The sequence below is a fragment of the Rhinolophus sinicus genome, chromosome 3, assembly GCF_057876585.1.
Source record: "Rhinolophus sinicus isolate RSI-liver-muscle chromosome 3, RSI-T2T, whole genome shotgun sequence".
Classification (NCBI taxonomy): Eukaryota; Metazoa; Chordata; class Mammalia; order Chiroptera; family Rhinolophidae; genus Rhinolophus; species Rhinolophus sinicus.
Window position 1 is genome coordinate 160,507,915 of NC_142503.1, and position 19,828 is coordinate 160,527,742.

Here is a 19,828-nt window from a genome sequence, read left to right on the forward strand (position 1 = left end):
CATTATTCATAAGCAGCATAACTAAAAACGTCTGAGTCATCCATAAAGACAGCAAAGGGAAGTAAAGCCACCTCTGAAGCACCCAAAATCCCAAGCAGGGTCTGGCCTAGGGTTAAGTCAGGATTCTAGAAGTAAATTATGAACCACAATAAGGATAGGAACCCTAAACCGGCTGGTGTGAAAGTTATCAAAGTGTGACAGAAATTGAGTACCAAGGCTCTCCATCATATATACTGACTAAAAATGCACAATCTGATTCATTAGGTATGGAGTGGGAGCTGAGATTATACATTTGCAGAATTTTTAGTGCAATATTTTGAAGCTTTCACTCTTAATACCAATGATAAATACCGAAATTGTTCATGGTATATAGAAAACAAGAGTGATGTTTGCAAAATTATTTATTTACATTTTAAGCTCACGTTAAAATCTCTCTAGAATAGAATGACTAAAATGAAAGATACAAAGTCGATATAAACACATACATATTAATCTTTATCTGAGAAGAATCCTAGAGATGGCTTTACATGAACTCAGGCTTTCCTTCACAAAGCCACGTCCCCTTACATGAGGTGGTGATAATGTCTTCCCATAAGAATAAATTAACTATCTTTCCAAAAAGCTGAGAAACAAAAAGCTAACTTGGAATTATTATTAAACAGCTGTCCATATGCCATAAAACCAAAACTGTATAGTGCTGCGATGTTCAAATAGGTTCCAATATGATATTAGGTAGATGTGTTAAATATGGAATGCTTTGGTTATTAGGCTTTGACTTGGTGTTTGGCTAACTTGTATATCATTCCAATGATAATTCATTCAAAATCAGTACTGACTTAATAATATTCAAAGTACTTAGCCTTGCCTTGATTGGAAATACTTTTAAGATGCTGACAACAGCAACACATTTCTCTTTTCCTTCACTCAGGAAAAAAGAAATCACAAAAATAAAAAATTCATTTCCACACGTTAAAATCTGCCAAAAAGTCTTACTCATTCTTCAAACAAAAGTTCCTCATAATAATACCTGCCCTGGGGATTGGTACATTATTGAAATACTAGACCTGTAACAGCTCCTCCTATACCTTGGAAGTATATGACTTGATGATCTATTTATGTAAAATATGCTTAAGATTAAATATATAAGCAATGCATTTGAAGCTTCTGGGAAGGATTTGCATTTAAAAGTTTTTAAAATCTGGGTTTATTAAGTTTTAGAAAAATAAATAAAAATACTGTGGTGGTTCTACCCCTCCCCTTCTACTTCTCTCCCTTCACGAATTTGACCTTAAGAGCCCAGGCTTCTAAAAAGCAAAGTCAAATAGAACAATGTAGGTTTTACTATCCACATTTCCCTCTTCTTAGCGCAATGTATTATCACAAAGGCAAACTTGCTTCTCTTTCCTTGAAATGAAGATCCCATCTTTTAAGACAATTTAAATAACTGTTCTTAGGAAATCAAAAGGAAGTTTAACCAGTGCTTTTAATAAACAAGCAGCTATAAATGCCTATAAAACAATATATAACTTGTGATTTTAAAGACTGCTATTATAAAGTCTGAAAGCAAAATCTAAACATTTAATTTTAACAGTTTAATCTCTTTAAAAGGCCTTTTTAAAGCTATAAGCTATATTATACATTGCCAGTTAAATTCCCACTCTAAACTGCTTTACAAAAATAAACTGCTGCACAAATGTATAAATTTAAGGTAACTATGTTTCTCGTGTTGATCTTTTTTCCCAATCTTATAAGTGCAGTAAAGCAAGAAATTCAGCACCTAGATATTGGTTAAGTTAAATTTCATTTGAGCAGCATTTTGATTTTTGGATAAAGAGATTCTAAATGTAGTCTAAAACTTTCCATAAAGTCATATTCACATTCATTGTACATTTTATATACACATAAATACAGATTTATAAGAAATAAACAAATTAGCCTATACTTTTTGTAATGTAAAAAAACAACAAAAACAATACAATACATGTGATCACCGGCTAAGCTAGCTATTTGAGAAATATGCTTGGTGTTCAGTTCTGATGGCAAGAACCTTGAGTAACTTGAAGCATATCACGTAAGTATACCACACTTAGCTTAGCCTAGGCCTATCCACAGTTTTAAGTGAAAAGGATTCTCTGTTAAATCCAAAGCCATAGAAGTAGTTGCAGTTACTAGTAACGTTTGCACTGGAAAAGAAAGATGAGAGAAGGCATGATAGCAGATATCAAATGCTTTGAAGTGTAATTATAGGGAAGGATTAAATAATTTTTTTTCCAGGGGGAAATCAGGACTTTCTGATAAGAGCTGTCCAAAAATGGAAAGGTTTTGCTTCATGAATGTGAACTCCCAGTCCCACAAACAACCATGCTTTGTCAGGGCTCTGGTAGCGAGGATGCCTGTGCTGGCAAGAGGGACTAATAGTAGATGGGTAGGCCCTGAGGAAGTCTCAAATTCCTTGGCGCAAATTATTTTGTTGAGATTGAGTTTCTGACATTATATGACTTCTTAGGCAGTTTGCTTCATCTTTTGTTCCTGCACATAAAGTAGTGTTTGATTTTGCTCTTATACCTCTCGTAAATTCATGGGTTTGGGCCTTCCTGGGATACATCAAAGTGAATGTTTAAAATCTAATTGCTCTCCCACCAAAACAAATAGGTGGCTGTCATGAGCTTTGTAATTATCCTACACCTAATAAGTCCTCCATCAACTGCTGGCTGATATAGGCTACAACCTAAGATTTTACTTGGGGGATAATAAGTTATCCAATCTAAAATGCTAAGTGTTCTATAAAGTTAGGGCATGGAGACTGACTAAGAAATCCTATTTGGTATTCCTTTACCTCAGCTGGCACACCAATGCTTATCACAGTAAGAAACTCTTATTAACAGATCTGAGGCGTGAAAATTGATCTACTTACACAGACAAACAAGAAAATAATAATAACTCTTCCATAAGTTAGAAGAGGTTTTTAACTTTATAATGAAGGCCTTTTTTCAGAAGATTACATTTACTGAAAGTGTAGAAATAAAAATCCCACTATGGCTAAAAATAAGACAAATAAATAAGGTCATGTGGTTTATACATTTCAAATTCTGAAAGAGGCCCTACAGTAATTCAGGAAGACAGTTTGAAGCATTGTTCCCTGAGTTCTTGAGGCAACCCCAAACGTAAGTTCATGAACTCCGAGACTTAAAGAGAAAAAAACCCACAGGTGTGCTTATCTCTTCTAAGAGTAGTTGTTTACTCCAAAGTGGTTTGTCCAGTGCTTTCCCTATAGTTCGAATGCTTTAAGAATGAGGCTTTATCCATTTTTTAGAAGACAAGCTCCCAAGGGAAACTTATAAGGAGGAAAAAACGGGCTCTTTAAAGAAAGTAAAGTTTTAACATTACCGTGTTTCCCAGAAAATAAAACCTACTCAGACGATCAGCTCTAATGCGTCTTTTGGAGCCAGAATTAATGTAAGTCCTGGTCTTATTTTAGTATAATATAGCACCAGGTCTCATATAATATAATATAATATAACATAATATTATATGCTATAATATAATATAACATAACATAATAATACTGGGCCTTATATTAATTTTTGCTCCAAAAGACATTACAGCTGATGGTCCGGCTAGGTCTTATTTTGGGGAAACAGGGTAGTTAACAGTGCAGTTGAGTAAATCAGCTTTGTATCTATAACACATCAAGAGTGCTAATACTGTCACAGGTATTAGAAGGTAGAGTTCTATAGACTCTGGCTTTTCTGACCTCAGTAGTTATTGAGCCCAGTTTCTGTTACCAGCTAGAAAGACTACCAAATAGTTCAAAGAACCAAACTATTAGAAACGGAATGACTTTCCCATATTTAAATGTGAGGAAGGCATACATTTGGTTTAAAATAAAGATCAAAACAACAAAATTAGATCTCAAACTTAAAATATCTTGACTTTATAGATTGATTTGTATATAGTAATGATTTTTAAAAATTCATTCAAAATTGAGGTTTTAAGGTTCTTGAATTGTTTTCAAAGTCTACCTTCTTGGTGGCTATTAGAATATTTTAAAATTCAAAACTTGGGAGTAATTGAAACAGTGAAATGTGAATGTTTGTTTGCAACTCCCATTAGAGTCTATTTAGTAAAACTCATTACAATGAACGGAGACTCCAATTCTATTGCTGGCAGTTTTAGGTTATGCTTAACTTTATGCCATTAAAAGTTTTTTAAATAAATAAATACAAAAAAAGGTTGAGAGAGCCTACTGAAATGTTCCATCCATTTCAGTAAAGTGCACAAACATGACTGTATCCTTCGGCTTTGCTATGATCTCAAGGGAGGTGTGGAAATCAGTGGTGCTGGTGTCAGATTCCTGACTATATTGCTGAGGCTGGCAATCTTCTCTTCTAGGAGGTAATTTTTCTTCTCTGCTGTTTTTTGTCGCTGTTCAGTCATTTCCAGAGCTTTCAGCAACTGGGCATTTTCAACATACAAATCCTTCACCACGGCATCTGCTTTAGTGTTCTTGCAGAGCTAGAAACAGAACCAGAAACATCTTGACTCCATTTCTGTAATTCTTTTCAGTTAAAATCTGACATAAGGACAGTTGTTTGTAAAAGCAAAAGGCTTCTATCAATTATATTCTTTTATTTTACAATACAGCTTTAACATCAGACTGGCATTAGAGATACAAGTGGAGCAAATCCACTTATTCCAAGCTATTTCTCTGCATAATACGTTGGTAGAAGTCACTGCTAAAAAGAACAAATAAGTATTGGAGGGTTCAAAGATAAAAATTTTTTTCCCCACCTAAATAAATTAGGTATTCTTCTTCTATTCATTCTCTAAAAATATCAAAATACTTTTATAACTTAAATTTCTGAGCTATAGGGTGTGAACTGTGTTTAACTCTGTTCTTAACAGATGCTTGAGCTTCCCGTTCATAACATACAACCGATTATTTTGAAGTTTGGCTCATGTATTATAACAAAGAGATAAGATTTGGGCAGTGACTTTTCCTTAACTCCTCCTCTTTTGCATAGAGCCTTGTCTTAGAAGATACATTCTGATCTTTATGGTTAGGCTATATAGTCTATGCTAAGGTGGGAACACTTGTCAGCAGCCTTGGGGTAATTTTATTATTGCTCCTGTTAATATCTTCTACTTCCCCCTACTCCCGTTATACCTGTAACTCCTCATTTTATACCCAATTTCAAGCAGGGCATCTCAAAGGATAAAGACTTAAAGAGATAAACAACTAAAGAGTGGCTAAATAATTTATTAGCATTTTATAGGACAATGATAAGACTATAACACTGAAGGCCAGAACCGAGATGACTAACCTACTCTCTATTGAACTTTCCCTCCCTCCCTCTCTCCCTTTCTTTGATGGCTCTTTATCACCTACAGAATGAAATTCAAACTCCTTGGCTTGGTGTGTAAGGCCCTCTACTGCCAGCTCCTCCCTCCTCCCTATCTCTCTAGTTTCTTCTGCTTTTCCCAAGACAGTGTTATTCCAAACCACTAAATCCAAAGTGTTTGTAGATGTCCACACCCCATATGTTGTCCTAACTCCATGATGTTCCCATTGCCCAGAATGCACTTCCCACATTTCTTCACCTGTTAAAATTTTACGCAACCCTCGATACTAGGTTTAAGAGGCCTTCAGGAAACTTTCTTTCAACTACCTGTATTGGATCAAGTATTTCTTCTCTATGTTCCCCTCTACTGAAAATAAAGTAGACCCTATTTACTTTATTTTTGAAGCTACTACCTGGCCAAATGCTTGATACTTAGTTGGTAAACTACACTCCATATAGGCAGATTTTCCTGCTGTATCTCTAACAGTACCTAGCACATAGTAACTACGTATTGAATAATGAATAATGACGGATTGAACAAATACTACCTCTGTATTAAGACCCTCTCTTGCAATTATTCTTAAATTTTATGCGTCTAGAAATCCAAGGTGGACAATTTCCTCCCTCCCATCCCCACCAAATAGACTTAATCTCAGTTTCCGGAGAAGCTATAAAACTGCCCTTTTTGCATGTCTCTTCAGTGGATGCACATATAATTTCTAAGAGATGATACCTGCAACCAGCAGGTGAAAAAGTTCAAGCTGCTTAGTGGTCTTGGAATTCAGGTCTGGATTCTAATTCAAAGCATAGCTGTTGGAGTCTGGTTATAGCCATAAGGTACTTTTTGAGGTTGTCATAGGTGTTACAAACAGGAAAGCAAAAGTTCTATTTATTATCTTCCAATTTTTTTACCAATATGAAATCTGCTTTACTAGCGATATTTCCTGTCTTGAGCCCCTCCCCCCAAAAAACCACGAAAATACAAAACTATGAATCACTATTAACAAATACACTTTTTAAAAATTGTGGACAAAACATATGCCTTTAAAGAGCTTTGGAAGAAATAATGTAGAATACAGAATTCATATTTTTGAAGTGGTATGAGGGAGAGGGAATCCTAACTTCTCCTATGCATTCATAGTAGAATTTGTCTTTGTTAGACAACAGAAGTTAATGGCAATAAAGGAATGTGGAATTGGAGTTAAAAGTGGAATGTAAGGTAGGTGGGTAGAGATGACCTGGGAGGCTCACTTGTTCTTTGAGCTGATTCACTTTCTCCTGGAGAAGCCTTTTCACCAGTTTTAATTTCTGTTCAACTTCTATCATTCGTTCCTCCATGACAGTTACCAGTTGTTCCTGGTTTCCCTGAAGGGAAGAAAAAAAAAAAGTATTATCAATTGAAAATCATGCCACACTGAAAACACTAGTAGTTTATTTTCCCCATAAGATGCCTACAGAAAGGACAGCAAATGTTTGTCTCTGTAACAGGAATGGTGGATTTCTGATGAAATGGGAGTTCTGCATGGGTTATACATGTTAGAAAAGTAACCCTATCAGAGAAAAAATCAAAGAAAAAAGAAAAAAGAATCTTACCTGTGTTACCACCTTCCCCTGAGATAAAGCAAAATTCTTAAAACCCATAATTTAATACCTGTGTGCACTTCTAGTAAAATATAGTTATCCAAAGTAAATTAAAAGATGGTTATCAGCCTTCCAACTATGATTTGGGTGTTTGCCATACTGTGGGACTCTCAACAATGAAACAAAAACTGAGTTTATTCAGGATCACCTAAAATTCCCAATCAGCTTGCAATATGTACATCTGATTTTCCTTTGAAGTAGCATGTTACTGTAAAGGTGTTAGTGTTTGTTTCTTTATGATAACCAGCCTCTTCCTGCCAATTATTCTATTTATCTATTTCCCAGGTTGACTTGTCAATGTGAAGCAAATATCTGGATTAGAGGATAGGTTTATCATGAGAACAGATTTAAAATTACGAATATTCTCCCCACAAACAACTTCTAGATAAAACAATAGGGCAGAAAGAGGCCTCGCTTCTCTTCCTCGCCTCACATAACAGTGACAGATTAAAGAATATGTGGGTTTGGGAGAGTAGAGGGGCCTAGAGAGAGATTTCAAGTGCAACTCACTGCACCTCCCACAGTCCACCAAAACATCCATGTAAGGAATTTCACATTTGAAATGGTTCTTTAAATGTTTAAGCAAAACTAAGGTGTTAATGGCTGATGGCATATCATGCCTTTTAAAATATTCTCAAAAAGGCATCCTTTACAAAGCACGCAGAATGACCAAAAATGAGTTGAAAGCCAATATTTTTTCATTATTAAATAATAGCATTTATTCAAACATAAAGGAAACAACAATGTGACTAATTTGAAGACAAAAACTGAAGTAGGCAAAAGTCTAATGCAGAAAGTAAATTTCAAGAAATCAGGCCCTAGACATTTTGCATTTAAAAATCCTATATTTTAAGATATAATGGCTTTTTAAAGTTCAAACATAAATGGAAAATGCCTGATTTCCACTTGCCTTAAAAAAAAAAAAAAAAAAAAAAAGGCAAAACAAAAAAGCCCACAATAACAGATAATTAATTCAAAGAACATGGAACGTGGTAAAAGAGTGGGGAAAGAGGAAAAACAGAGGCAGTCATATATTTAAAATTTATTTTATTGTTTCATCAAAATTTTCCTTTTTCCTGTCAAAAATGTATCGTACATATACAAAACAGTATAAATAACTGTGATTTTTCTTCAAATTCCATATATAAAAGTAGTACCTTTTATTAAAAATAATTACAACATATGGAATTAGAAAATATATAGAATACATCCTTTCAAGAATCTCAAATCCACACTCTTTAAATGGTATAAATAAAATTATTTGTAACAAGCTGAAATTTGTGAATTTGATTCACAAAACCTGTCATTTCTACATAAATAAATAGGAGACATAATACTGCAAAGGCATCATCATCATCATCATAATTCAAAAGAGCACTGATTCCAAAATATTTTTCAGCTTATGTCTCTGTTTGTGTGGTGCGTGGGGGTATGTGGGTGTGTGCGTTTGAGTAGCTGCCATGGTAAGACATGTCATCCATAGCAGCCCAGTTTTCACAGGTGCCCAATCCTTCTGCAGGAATCTGCATGCACTGCTCGCTGCTCCGGTAGCAAGGCCTAGAGAAAGAAGGCAAGTGGTACACTTCACCCTGATGTCCAGATTATATTTTTGGGGGGAGTCTCAGTTCACACATTGATAATGCAAACAATTTTTAGGCACACACATTGACACCACATATGCAAGCAAAGCAACACAAAGGCAGAATTAGAAATCACATCATTCCACACACAGAGAAAACGTGCAGATTCTAATAAGCTTAAAATGAGCGTCAGCTCAGCTACCAGAAACAGGAGAACCCATAGTGTCATTCTAGTGGGAGTAATAAGCAGTCCAGCCTGCTATCTGACTGGAGGGTGATTTTTTTAGTACAGAAATCTTAACTTTTTTGGTTACCTAATCCTGAAGTAATTGGAGTACTGGGATTTTTTTCTTTTTAAATATTGGTGGGTGGGTTCAGAAGAACATGCTTTGAAAATAGTGTGTATGAGAAAGCACTTAGCCTAATCATTTGGTTTGAAAGGTCCATTAAAAATTGAGGTCAAAGGGGGCGGCTGGTTAACTCAGTTGGTTAGAGCGCGGTGCTCTTAACAACAACGTTGCCGGTTCAATCCCCACTTGGGCCACTGTGAGCTGCGCCCTCCACATCTAGATTGAAACAACTACTTGACTTGGAGCTGATGGCTCCTGGAAAAACACACTTCAATAAAAAGTTAAAAAAAAAAAATTGAGGTCAAGGTTTTATAATGCAATTCTGCAATGAAGGGTTGAAACATGTCAATACCCCACCTTCACAATTTTAATTCAAGAATTTAATTTTAATATTTGGAAATTGAAGTGGAATGCAGGAAGCTTCTAAAAACAGATATTAAAGCACAAGAGACTTTTTTTTTTTAAGCGTTGTTAGAAAGAATAGATGACAGAAGTACATCATGATAAAGCGTAGCTATCTCCTAGGAGAGGAAAAGAGAACGGCTCCAGTGTATGATTATAGTGTTAACGTGACTTTGCAAAGCCACTTTGAGGGGCTTGCAGAACAAGCTGGGAAATTGCTTATCAAATGTCAGTTGACAAGCAAGGCATTAGACAACAGAAGAGCATCCAAACCAGAAAGAATTTAGAATTCTACAAACTAAGGAGTATTTTTTATTTTATTTCTAATTCTGAATAAACTAAATGGGTAAGACCAAAGAGTTCAGAGACTTCTGGAAAAGGATGATTATTTCTTTTGTTTGTTTCATGATTTATTGTGTTTAATACATTCTATGATATACAGAGGGTCCCAAAAAAATGTGTACTCATTTTAAGAAAGGAAAAAACTATTAAAATTGTAATACTCAATATATACCGACAACAAAAGATGATACAAGTCACATCTGACTTCTACAATTACAAGAGGTGTTCATAGTGGTTCCCATCAGTGTCCAGACACTTCTGATTACGGCGAACTACTGCTTGAGCAACGTTGACCAAAGTGTCCACTTGTATACATTTTGGGGCACCCCCGGTATATCATAATACCAATATGTGAATTGCACGAGGTAGGGATCAGAACCATAAGAGAACGATGCCCACATTATTCCAGGAGAAATGAGAAGGAATGAAAGTTGTTTATTACATGATAAGACGTGAGATCACCAGATCAAAAGTTCAGGATTACACATTACAGCAGTGGGATCTGGGAGGTTATATAAGATAAATTCACAACTCTACAGATGAGCTGTACTTAGTACTCTTGTACTTCCTCAGGAATAAGAAAAGGGGCCCACGTGTTTTGTTTCTTATAATTTGATATCTTGACAAGTAGTGTGCTAGCCCATGGGAAAATAAGTAATAAGTTCATCCTCATGAAAACGGATGATTATGAATGAAGCACTAAAAAGAAATAACTATTTGAAAACCTAGATAATATAAGATTGTGTCTGGTAGTGAGCTGAGATAATGCTAATTCGAAAAGAAGGGGAGGAAAATCTTTATTTTCTTAAAAATATACCTTTTTTTAATGATGTAGTCTGAAAAACTCTAAGTTAAGCGAACTATGTCAACTAAACAGAGTCACTGACTACACATTCTACCTGGTTGGGAAAGGTCCCTACTTGTGAATTCCACGGAACTCAGCAGGCTATCCGCCCTGGTACAGGAAAACCCAGGATGCTTTGTTAGTAATGCGCATCCTAGTGATGCACTTGAATTCTGTAATATTTTTGGCATCAGACAAGAATGTTAGGTCAAATGTGCACTATGCTCAGGTGATCCTGGTACTTTGTCATCAATTACAAATGTGCAAAGTAGACCCAGAATATACAATGACCTGGCTTAGAAGTTGAGAGCTCAAAAACAGCACTGCAAAAAAAAAAACAAAAATAAAACAGGCACTGTCATTCTGTGGATTTGTAATACAGGTAAGGTGTAACTCTCTGACGGAAGAGTTACATTCTTTATCCCCACCTTCCAACTGGTAGAACTTCAAATAAACAGGTAAAATTACATTAGGTGATCTGAGCTTACAACGAGAAGAAAAAAGAGCCTCGTACCTGTGGTGTGTTGGTTTCCGAGGTCCTGTTTTCAAGTTCCTCCTGCAGGCGCTGGTTTATCCTTTCTGCCTGCAGCAGCTGGTGCTGAAGCTGCAGAAACTGCTCCCTGGGCACCACGGCACAGGCTTGCTGCTGGAGCAGCCGCAGGTCCAAAGCAGGAGGGGATGGGCTAAGCGTCCCCGTGGACCTCACGTGCTGCATCTGGAGGAAAAGGGCAAAGCTCTGGTCAGAGGCACTGCCTGCAATCACACAGCTGCTCTTGGACATGTCAACCGGAGGGAAAGCAAGCCTATGACCCACTGATAACTTGAAAACAGGGTGGACCATGAGCCTGAGTGAGAAGTAAATGGGAAGAACCATTTTGCTTAGGAGATAATATCATTAATAAATAAGAAGGCCTTCTTGGATGTTTTAGACTTAACTCACTCTTGAGTGACCATAGGGTATGAGGGACAGGATGTACATGGTATGTTTGAATTCTACTTCATTTTCTTCTTACACCAGAACATTTAGTTATCCCTCTTTAAAAAGCAACAACCAGTGTTGGAGTAGGCAAAGGGGAGAACGTGGTTGTGCTTTAGGGCTTGCCCTTTACTGACTATTCATAAAGATTCTTCAAAGCACATGTTCAATGACTACATATTTTCCAAGTTAGCAATTTTTTTCAAAGAATTTCATCTTGCATCTAAAACTATTTTAACCTATCTGAGTTTATCAATGTTATACTTTAAAATAACACAATTAAGGCAATTCTGGGGTAGAAGGTGATATCCCAGAATCTCTGGGAATTGAAGTACATGGAATAGAAATATTTCTTCAAGACAATGAGAAAATGGTATGTGTATCACACGTCAATCATGTTGGGCGAGGAAAAAGGAGAATGCCCTCCCCTTGGCCAGTGAAGCATGCCAGTTCACGTCTGTCGACACATTAGCAGACACTGGAAGGCATGCAACAAACATGTCCAAGTACTAAAGTCAAGGAGTACCTCCCGGCTTGTGAGAAGGGAAAACGGTCCTCTAAGACACAACTATAATTAAATGTTGTCATGAAACTTCAGAGCCACTATCCATTTCCTTAAATCTAAATTTCTGAGGTGGGCCACTACCCATTTTGAAATATTTGTTATAGATTCAGAAAACTCATCACTTTATTTTCAGGAATAAAGTGTATGGAGAATTATGATCCCATGATTTTTATAACAGTGGGATGTTTTGCTTCACACACGTCTTCAAATACTGAGTTTTAAATATTGTGGAAAATCCTGATATAAAGGTGAACAGAGACACATTCTACACTTAAAGCAAAATGAAAATGAATACTGGCTCTTACCTTAAGTACTTATTAACTGTTATAGTCAGTAGAAATGATTACGTAAACAAAGGGTTTAATGAGATGTCTCCATGCTATGACATTCATTGAAAGAGAGTGTTCTACCTTCACACACTATCTCAGGCAGAGAACTGCACCCTTCTCTGCAACTTCCAACCACAGAGTTCTAGGTACAGGTTAGCCACAGACAAAACAAAAACAAACAAAAGAAAATTACAGAGGTTATATAAAGAAGAAAAGGATGAGTTATAAAAAGAGAAAGAACAGTACAAACTGGGTATATTATATAACTGAATGTGTGTGCTCTAGTACGAATTTACAAAAGAGCAACATTTACATGTCTCTGTATATACGTTTTACAGATATTAAAATATCTTATAGCTCTAATCTTACAACCTCTTCCTTATGTACAGTAATATGTTTGGTTTGTGAGCTTGCCACCTTTACCTCCACTCATCCCAGTAAAATTATTTACAAGATTCCAGGTCCAGCATGGAATGGATCTGATGTTAAAGACCTTACCATTTGGAGAGGCAGAATGTAAACTATAAAAATTTTGTTGTTCAAATATCTAAACTGTTGGCTATCATAGGTACACAGCAGACTGAAGAACTGCTGATACAGTCTGTAACCTTTTTTTTTCAAAGGTTCAAAATGAATTGTTTATAGAACATTGCTTTATATAGTTGAATAAGCCCTGGGGTGGGAGTCAAATTCTTCCATTTCCTTGTCTAGTGATTTGGGATCTTTAGTTACATTGGGGTAGGAGTATGTATTGTATTTGATTGGTGGCTTTTAAACTGGCATATAGGGATGAGGAGAGACTCCTTCACCCAAGGGAGTGCATACAGAAGATGAGAATCACCTAGAAAGCTTTAGAAATTCCTTGATCCCAAAGATTCTGATGAAGGAACATCTCCCTGCCTGCCTCTTGCCCTTCACCGAAACCCCATGAGAATCCTCCTCAGAGTGAAAGGAATGTACTTATCCCTCAGGTGAGCTGGGTACAAAAAATGGTGTGAAAACCACTGTATATCTCTCAAATTGGCCTAATCTATAGATATCATAACATAAGTAAAAATCCAATTTGTAGAGCTGGTGGGAGGGGGAAAAGCGAGTTATTGCTTAATAGTTAGAATTTCTGTCTGGGGTGACGAAAAAGTTTTAGAAGTAGGTGGTGATGGTTGTAGAACATTGCGAATATAATTAATGCCACTGAACTGTACACTTAAAAATTATTAAAATGGCAAATTTCATATATATATATATATATATATATATATATATATATATAATTTTAAAAATGAATATACCAAAACCATTGAATTGTACATTTTCAATAAGTGAATTGTATAGTATGTGAATTATATTTCAATAAAACTGCTAAAGAATTCAATTTGTATACGTTGATACAGAGTTAATAGCTCAGCCTCATTGCCTAAAGAAAGTTTTGTTAGAATAGGTAATGTATAAGATGCTCTTTTCAGTGTTCCAATGGAAAACTCATGGTTTTTCTTTATTTAGCTCTAGTGCCAAGAACACTCAATTTCCCTCATCCATTAGCAAATATTTACTACTAGATCAGAGAGAAAAATAATGAGGGGAAATTGCTTATGACGGCTAATAATGTAAAGTAGGCCTGGGAGGTAAGGGGGCTTCCAAGGCCAGGGAGAGCAGGTGGGAGAATTGGCCTGTTGGCAGAGTGTTTGGAGAAGATCTAGCGGGATTAAGTATACATACCCTGCTACTTTTCAATTTGGTGTTAGACACAGAGCAGGCCCAGATTCAGATGTCTTATTCATTGCAGTATATAATTATTTCATCAGAAAAGCATATCTACATCTAAACACAGCCCACAGCTCAGGGTTTTGAACACATTTATTATATGCTGCCAGAGAAAACAAATGGTTTGGATTTCCTATTTATAGTTTCACTAATCTCCCTATTTGTGGATAAATCAGACAACATAAAAGTAACAGAAACCTCAGTGGTTATTTACATGTCAATGCAATATGTTTGCCCATATTTCCCAGTTAAAATCCAAGCTTCTACTTCAAGTTACCTTTGTGTGTGTCCAGATTCACGAGAAAATATTTAAATCTCTCCCTTTCTATAATTCTGGCTTAAAAATATTTGTGTACATAGTACTTTTTAAGAACACAAAAAGACATTTTTCTACCCATGTCTCTTTACCTTATATAAATTTTACAGTTCACTAAACGTTGAATTAATTCTTTCATCTATTCAAAGCAAAGTATCTCAATGAAACTATAACTTAAAGAGGATTTGTACACAAGTTGTTTCACAGCCTTTAATTGTTCTTAGTATTCAGAAAGCAATCCAGTAAACAGACACCCAGTGTCCAAGCTGATCCATTTTACAAATCCATTTTTATATTTAACAGATGTCCCTCTCACAAGGCAGTGCTGAGTTACTAATATAGCAATGAACAGTGGCAACACTTGAAAGTTAAACTTCTAAATGCTAATGCTCTCAAATTCCCTGCATGGATTTTCTCCTAACCGAAGAAGTTGTTAGAGAGCAATCCATAACTACAAACACTGCCACATGGGAAGGAGGTATCAGGAAACTGTCATAACCATAGCAATGAGGAGAGAGCTTTGAGCCAGTTGCAGACAGAGTCCTTGCCACTTGAATTTGCTGAGGTACAGTTCCTTACATTTTAGGATAATCAACATTATTTCGTTCTCTGTGAAGAATTATGAATTCCTGTGACTGTGTAATTAAGCTAAAATGTCTATTAAACTTAGTAAGATAGACCAAAGAATTCAGCTTGGCAGTGTACTTAGATTTTCACTTTTTCCATAATACAAATTCAACACTGTGCTAGTCTCTCCCAACAAACGGCTCATTCATGGATTAAAATATTCTTCATAGCTAAGGCCATTTGCTTAAAAGCTTACCTCCATTAGCTGCTCATCCAGTTTTACTTGTTTCTTTTTCAGGCCTTCGGTTTCCAAATGAATTGTTTCTAATTCTCGTTCAAGTGAATTCATCTGGTTGACCTGTTAAAAAACGAAAAATTCCCTTTAGAAAACAAACGAAACAAACAAACAAACCCACCTGAGTTTGTCTATTTTATTTGGACAAGTTCACACTAGTCAGAAATCTCAGCTCTTGGAAGAAAGTTGAGTTCATTCTTCAAAAGAAAACAATATAATTTGTGCACTGATTGGAATATTACTCAGCCATAAAAAAGAACGAAATCTTGCCACTTGTGACAACACGTACGGACCTAGAAGGCATTATGCTAAGTGAAATAAGTCAGACAGAGAAAGACAAATACCATATAATTTCACCTATATGTGGAATCTAAAAGACAAAATAAACAAACAAGCAAAACAGAAACAGACTCAGATCCAGAGAACATTTTGGTGGTTGCCAGATGGGAGGGGTGAAATTGGGTGAAAAAGGGGGAGGGATTAAGAAGTACAATTTGCCAGTTATAAAAACAGTCACGGGGATGTAAAGTATAGCATAGGGAATATAATCAAAATATTGTAATAACTATGTATGGTGTCAGATGGGTACTACAATTATTGGGGTGATCACTTCATAAATTATATAAATGTCTAATCACTATGTTGTACACCTGGAACTAATATTGTATGTCAACTGTAATTGAAAAGTTAAAAGAATTATTAAAAAAGATATTCAGTGCATTGATTACATTTAAGTAGTCTAGTTTTAATCACACCTCACATAGAACAGATTCCTTAAGGCAGGTGGCTTTCAAACTTCAGTGCCACTCACTGTATGAAATACGTTGTTTCTTGCAACCCAGAGAATAAATCCACACTGACATGTACATATATATGCATAATCAGTTTTAAGTACGTATCGTTGAAAGAAAAATTTCATGAAATAATACTTTTCCATGACTCTGATATTTTGTAATACATTTTATTAATAAAAAATAGTCCCTATGTTTTACCTTACATTCCCAAGACTATTTTTTAACTACCAATTTGTACTTCTCAATGCCTTTACCTTTTTCACCCTGCCCCCACCCCCCTCCTATTTGTCACCTCGACAAATCTAGTACTCACCTGACACCATACGTAGTTATTACAATGTTATTGATTATATTCCTTATGCTACACCCTACATTCTCATGACTATTTTATAACAACCAATTTTTATAACCCCTTCCCCTTTTTCACCCACTTCCCAAGCCCCCTCCCACCTGGCAACCATCAAAATGTTCCATGAGTCTCCATTTTTGGAGTTCTCCTTATTATAGAAAGAATCTAATGTGCTAAAGAACACTGTGATTCACAATATTGCTAAGTAGAAAACATATGACACTATTCTAGAACGCTGATTTTCACCTCTAGCAAAAAGAGCTGAAGAGAGTAGCAAGAATTGTTAAATGGAATGTAATCTCTCCAGGTATATTTAAATTCATTGTTATTTGAAAACCTATCCTTAGACTTTTTCCTTAGTGAGCCTAGATAGCTGGATGAAACCCACTATCTTTCTTGAAAAGTTTACTTGAATGTACCTAAAATTAAATGACATTTCAGCTTTAGAGCACACCCAGTCTTCTTACTGCCAAAGGTCATCATAACTTTCACTTAAAAAAACTTAAACTTAAAAAAACTTAAAAAAAATTTAATGAAATTTTTATAACAAAATAAATGACTGTCCATCATTCTCCCCAGATTTGTAAACAAACCATAATTTCCAGAAGAGGAAGGTACCAGTGAAAACTCAAACTCGCAGAGTAAAACTGTTCTAGAACTCTAACTTCATGGCACAAAGTATAGAAGGCAAACTGAACTGTGCTACAGAGGTCTAACCAGGCAGTAGTCAGTCTCTAAGATGGATCCCAATAATCTTCACCTCTTGGTCTCACACCCTCGCACGATCCCCTCCCACACAATACCAGGGTTATTAGTCTGTGTGACCAGTAGAATACAGCAGAAATGATGGTATGTCATTTCTGCAATTATTAATAGCTTAGAAAAGGTACTATAGCTTCCATGTTGGTCTTTTGCGATCTCTCCCTCCTATCACTCACTGCCCCATCCTGAGAAAAGGCCCTGGTGGTAAGGAGCTGAGGCCTCTGGCAATCAGTCAGCAAGGAAACGAAGCCTCCTCCTAACAGTTATATGAATGAACCTGGAAGGGGACCTTCTAGTTCCAGTGAAGCCTTCAGATGAAGACAACCCCAGCTGATATCTGGACTGCAACCTCATGAGAGACCCTGAGCCAGAACCACCCAGCTAAGCTGCTTCTGAATTCCTGACCCACAGAAATCATAAGACAACAAATGTTGGTTGTTTTAATTTGTTATACAGCAACAGATAATACAGACCTTGTTAAGATGTTCCTAATATTCAGGCCCTACATATTTTACTAAATTACACAGGCTCTCTAATGCTACTGAAGACAGATGATCAGCCGTCTTCTTTATGACAGCTTAAAATTAATTGCTCCTTTTCAACCATCATTCAATAAAAAAGTACGATACTGTTTTCACAAGACTACAAAAGCACAGACATAAGGAAGAACCAAACTACGCCACTGTAGTTATCTCCTTGGAAACACACAGGGGAAGAAACTCACACTTAGGGACACAACATAGTCAGAACATAGACACGTGGTACAAACTCTTAAAATCTCACCTTCCTGTTAGTAGGAGACCATTCCTTTTGAAACTCTTCACACTCTCTCTTTAAGCTCAACTTCTCCTGCTCTGAGGGCTTCAATGTACCTGAGGAGTTTAGATGTTTTTGGTGCTTGGGGGGAAGAAGGTTGGATTCCAGTTGACGGACCTAACGAGAACCAATGCGAGAGGAAGAAATGCTAATATGATCACAGAGCCAGGAGAAACAAATGATGAGCATATGGAAAGGTTTTCTTTAGTGCGTGGGTATTGTATTAAAAATACTTTTTTTTTCAGCCAAGTCTACCAGTTCTTGAAGCCTACTTTTGGGGATTTCAAAAGATCCTTTCTAGGTTAGTCTACTTTCAGTCTGGTTATGTCTAAAAACCCAACACTGTAAGGAACAGACAAAGAAGAAGGGGACTCCTGGCTCTACCAATCCGCTAGGAGTCAAGGAAACAGACACAGGCCTAGGTCCTTCTGCTCTGACATGAGCATAATAGCCAGTGCCTATTAAGAAGTGAATGAGATGACAGGTCCATCGACTGTGTCTTGGGCTGTTCACCCCCGAAGCAATGTGTTCACATCAGCTAAGTTCCTGCGGACAGCAACCATGTCTGTTGTTCAGCACCGCAACTTGAGGGAGGGCAGAGTTTCTGGCACCGCGTAGGTGCCAGAATGAGTATCTGCAGTGTTTCAGAGAGTTCCTCCTTGAAAGAGGTGTGTAAGTATAGGTCAACCATAGTTGGCCACTACTTAGCAGAGGTAAAGAATTTAAACACCAGCTTAGTGGTTGGAAGAGATGATCTTTAAAGACCATTCGAACCTAGAAAGATTGAAGTCTAATCCTAAAGGCCATTCTAATCTCTAAACCTTGAAATAACCTTTAAAAAGGGACACCTTTTCTCTTACAAGGAGTTAGACCAACCAGATTTGAGTCTAGTTTTGCCATTTTTGTACCACTAGTCTTGGCGTCTAGCCTATTTGAATGACAAATATATGGTTAACATAATTCCCATGAGTCTATAGTTTGGAAATGAGGATTAAATTCACAACTTTTAATACAGAATTGCTTATAGAAAATGAAATATACTGTACAAACATACCAGGATAAAATTAAATGAAAGTAAATGATGAATTATACAGTCTTAAAATCCGTCTGCCATAGCAGAATACTGAAATCCATACCCTAGAACCATGTCAATCATCTCAAGCATTCATTTCCATATCAAACGAAGCATTTCCAAATATATACCACCATGTGCCACTTTCCCAGTTACCTTCTCCCGGGAGTGTGTGAGTTCCGCTTTGGTGTTCTGCACCACGTTTTGGAGTCTCTCAGTCTCTTGCCGAAGCAGCTGTTGTTCCTCATTCCTCAGATGATCCAACTTGTCCCAAGAGAGGCTTTGCTGCTGGTTATGGAATCCTGATGGATGGGTGGCTACTTCTGGGGCCCAGCTCTTAAGAGAGAATTGCAGAGTTAAGCCTTAAAAACAAGCTGATTTCTGTTTTGAGTGTCATATTTCCTTAATGACAGCAATTCTTAGAAAGCACGTGTTAACCTTCGCCTTTGTCTTCATAATGGGAGTGAGTGTATGTACATATAAATATTTTTTAAAAAACCCGATATTATTGGGGTTTGATTAAAAAAAGTTTTGCAAATTCTCTGTTTAAAACCGTCTTTGGCAAAATAGCCCCATCAAATCTAATAGCAAAGGTGATTGTAGGGCAAGTCCCAGTTCCACACAGGACCCAGGTGCATAGAGATTGGTGGCCTTAAGAACTGCCTCATTCTTATGAAGTTTTTCTTTGAACCCAGACAACTGCTTTTTGGTTAACAAAGGAAACA

At 36.5% G+C, this 19,828-nt stretch overlaps 1 protein-coding gene across 8 annotated transcripts in view; it reads right to left on the bottom strand.

Moving 5' to 3' along the window:
• Positions 1–383: 383 nt before the first annotated feature.
• The window catches only part of NIN (ninein), a 95,586-nt gene continuing 76,141 nt past the window's right edge, over positions 384–19,828 (bottom strand). For 4 of the 8 annotated variants that reach the window (XM_088797329.1, XM_019725670.3, XM_088797330.1 and 1 more), the window contains 6 exons: positions 19,260–19,439; positions 17,999–18,148; positions 15,272–15,373; positions 11,016–11,216; positions 6,594–6,707; positions 384–4,515 (listed from right to left, as the gene is read on the bottom strand). In XM_088797329.1, the coding sequence (XP_088653455.1) occupies positions 4,306–4,515; positions 6,594–6,707; positions 11,016–11,216; positions 15,272–15,373; positions 17,999–18,148; positions 19,260–19,439 (957 nt within the window). In that variant the 3' untranslated portion in view covers positions 384–4,305. Of the gene's footprint in view, positions 4,516–5,384; positions 6,708–8,013; positions 8,541–11,015; positions 11,217–12,452; positions 12,514–15,271; positions 15,374–17,998; positions 18,149–19,259; positions 19,440–19,828 lie in introns of those variants that run through there. The other 4 variants (XM_019725673.3, XM_019725676.3, XM_019725674.3 and 1 more) reach the window with 4 other exon arrangements.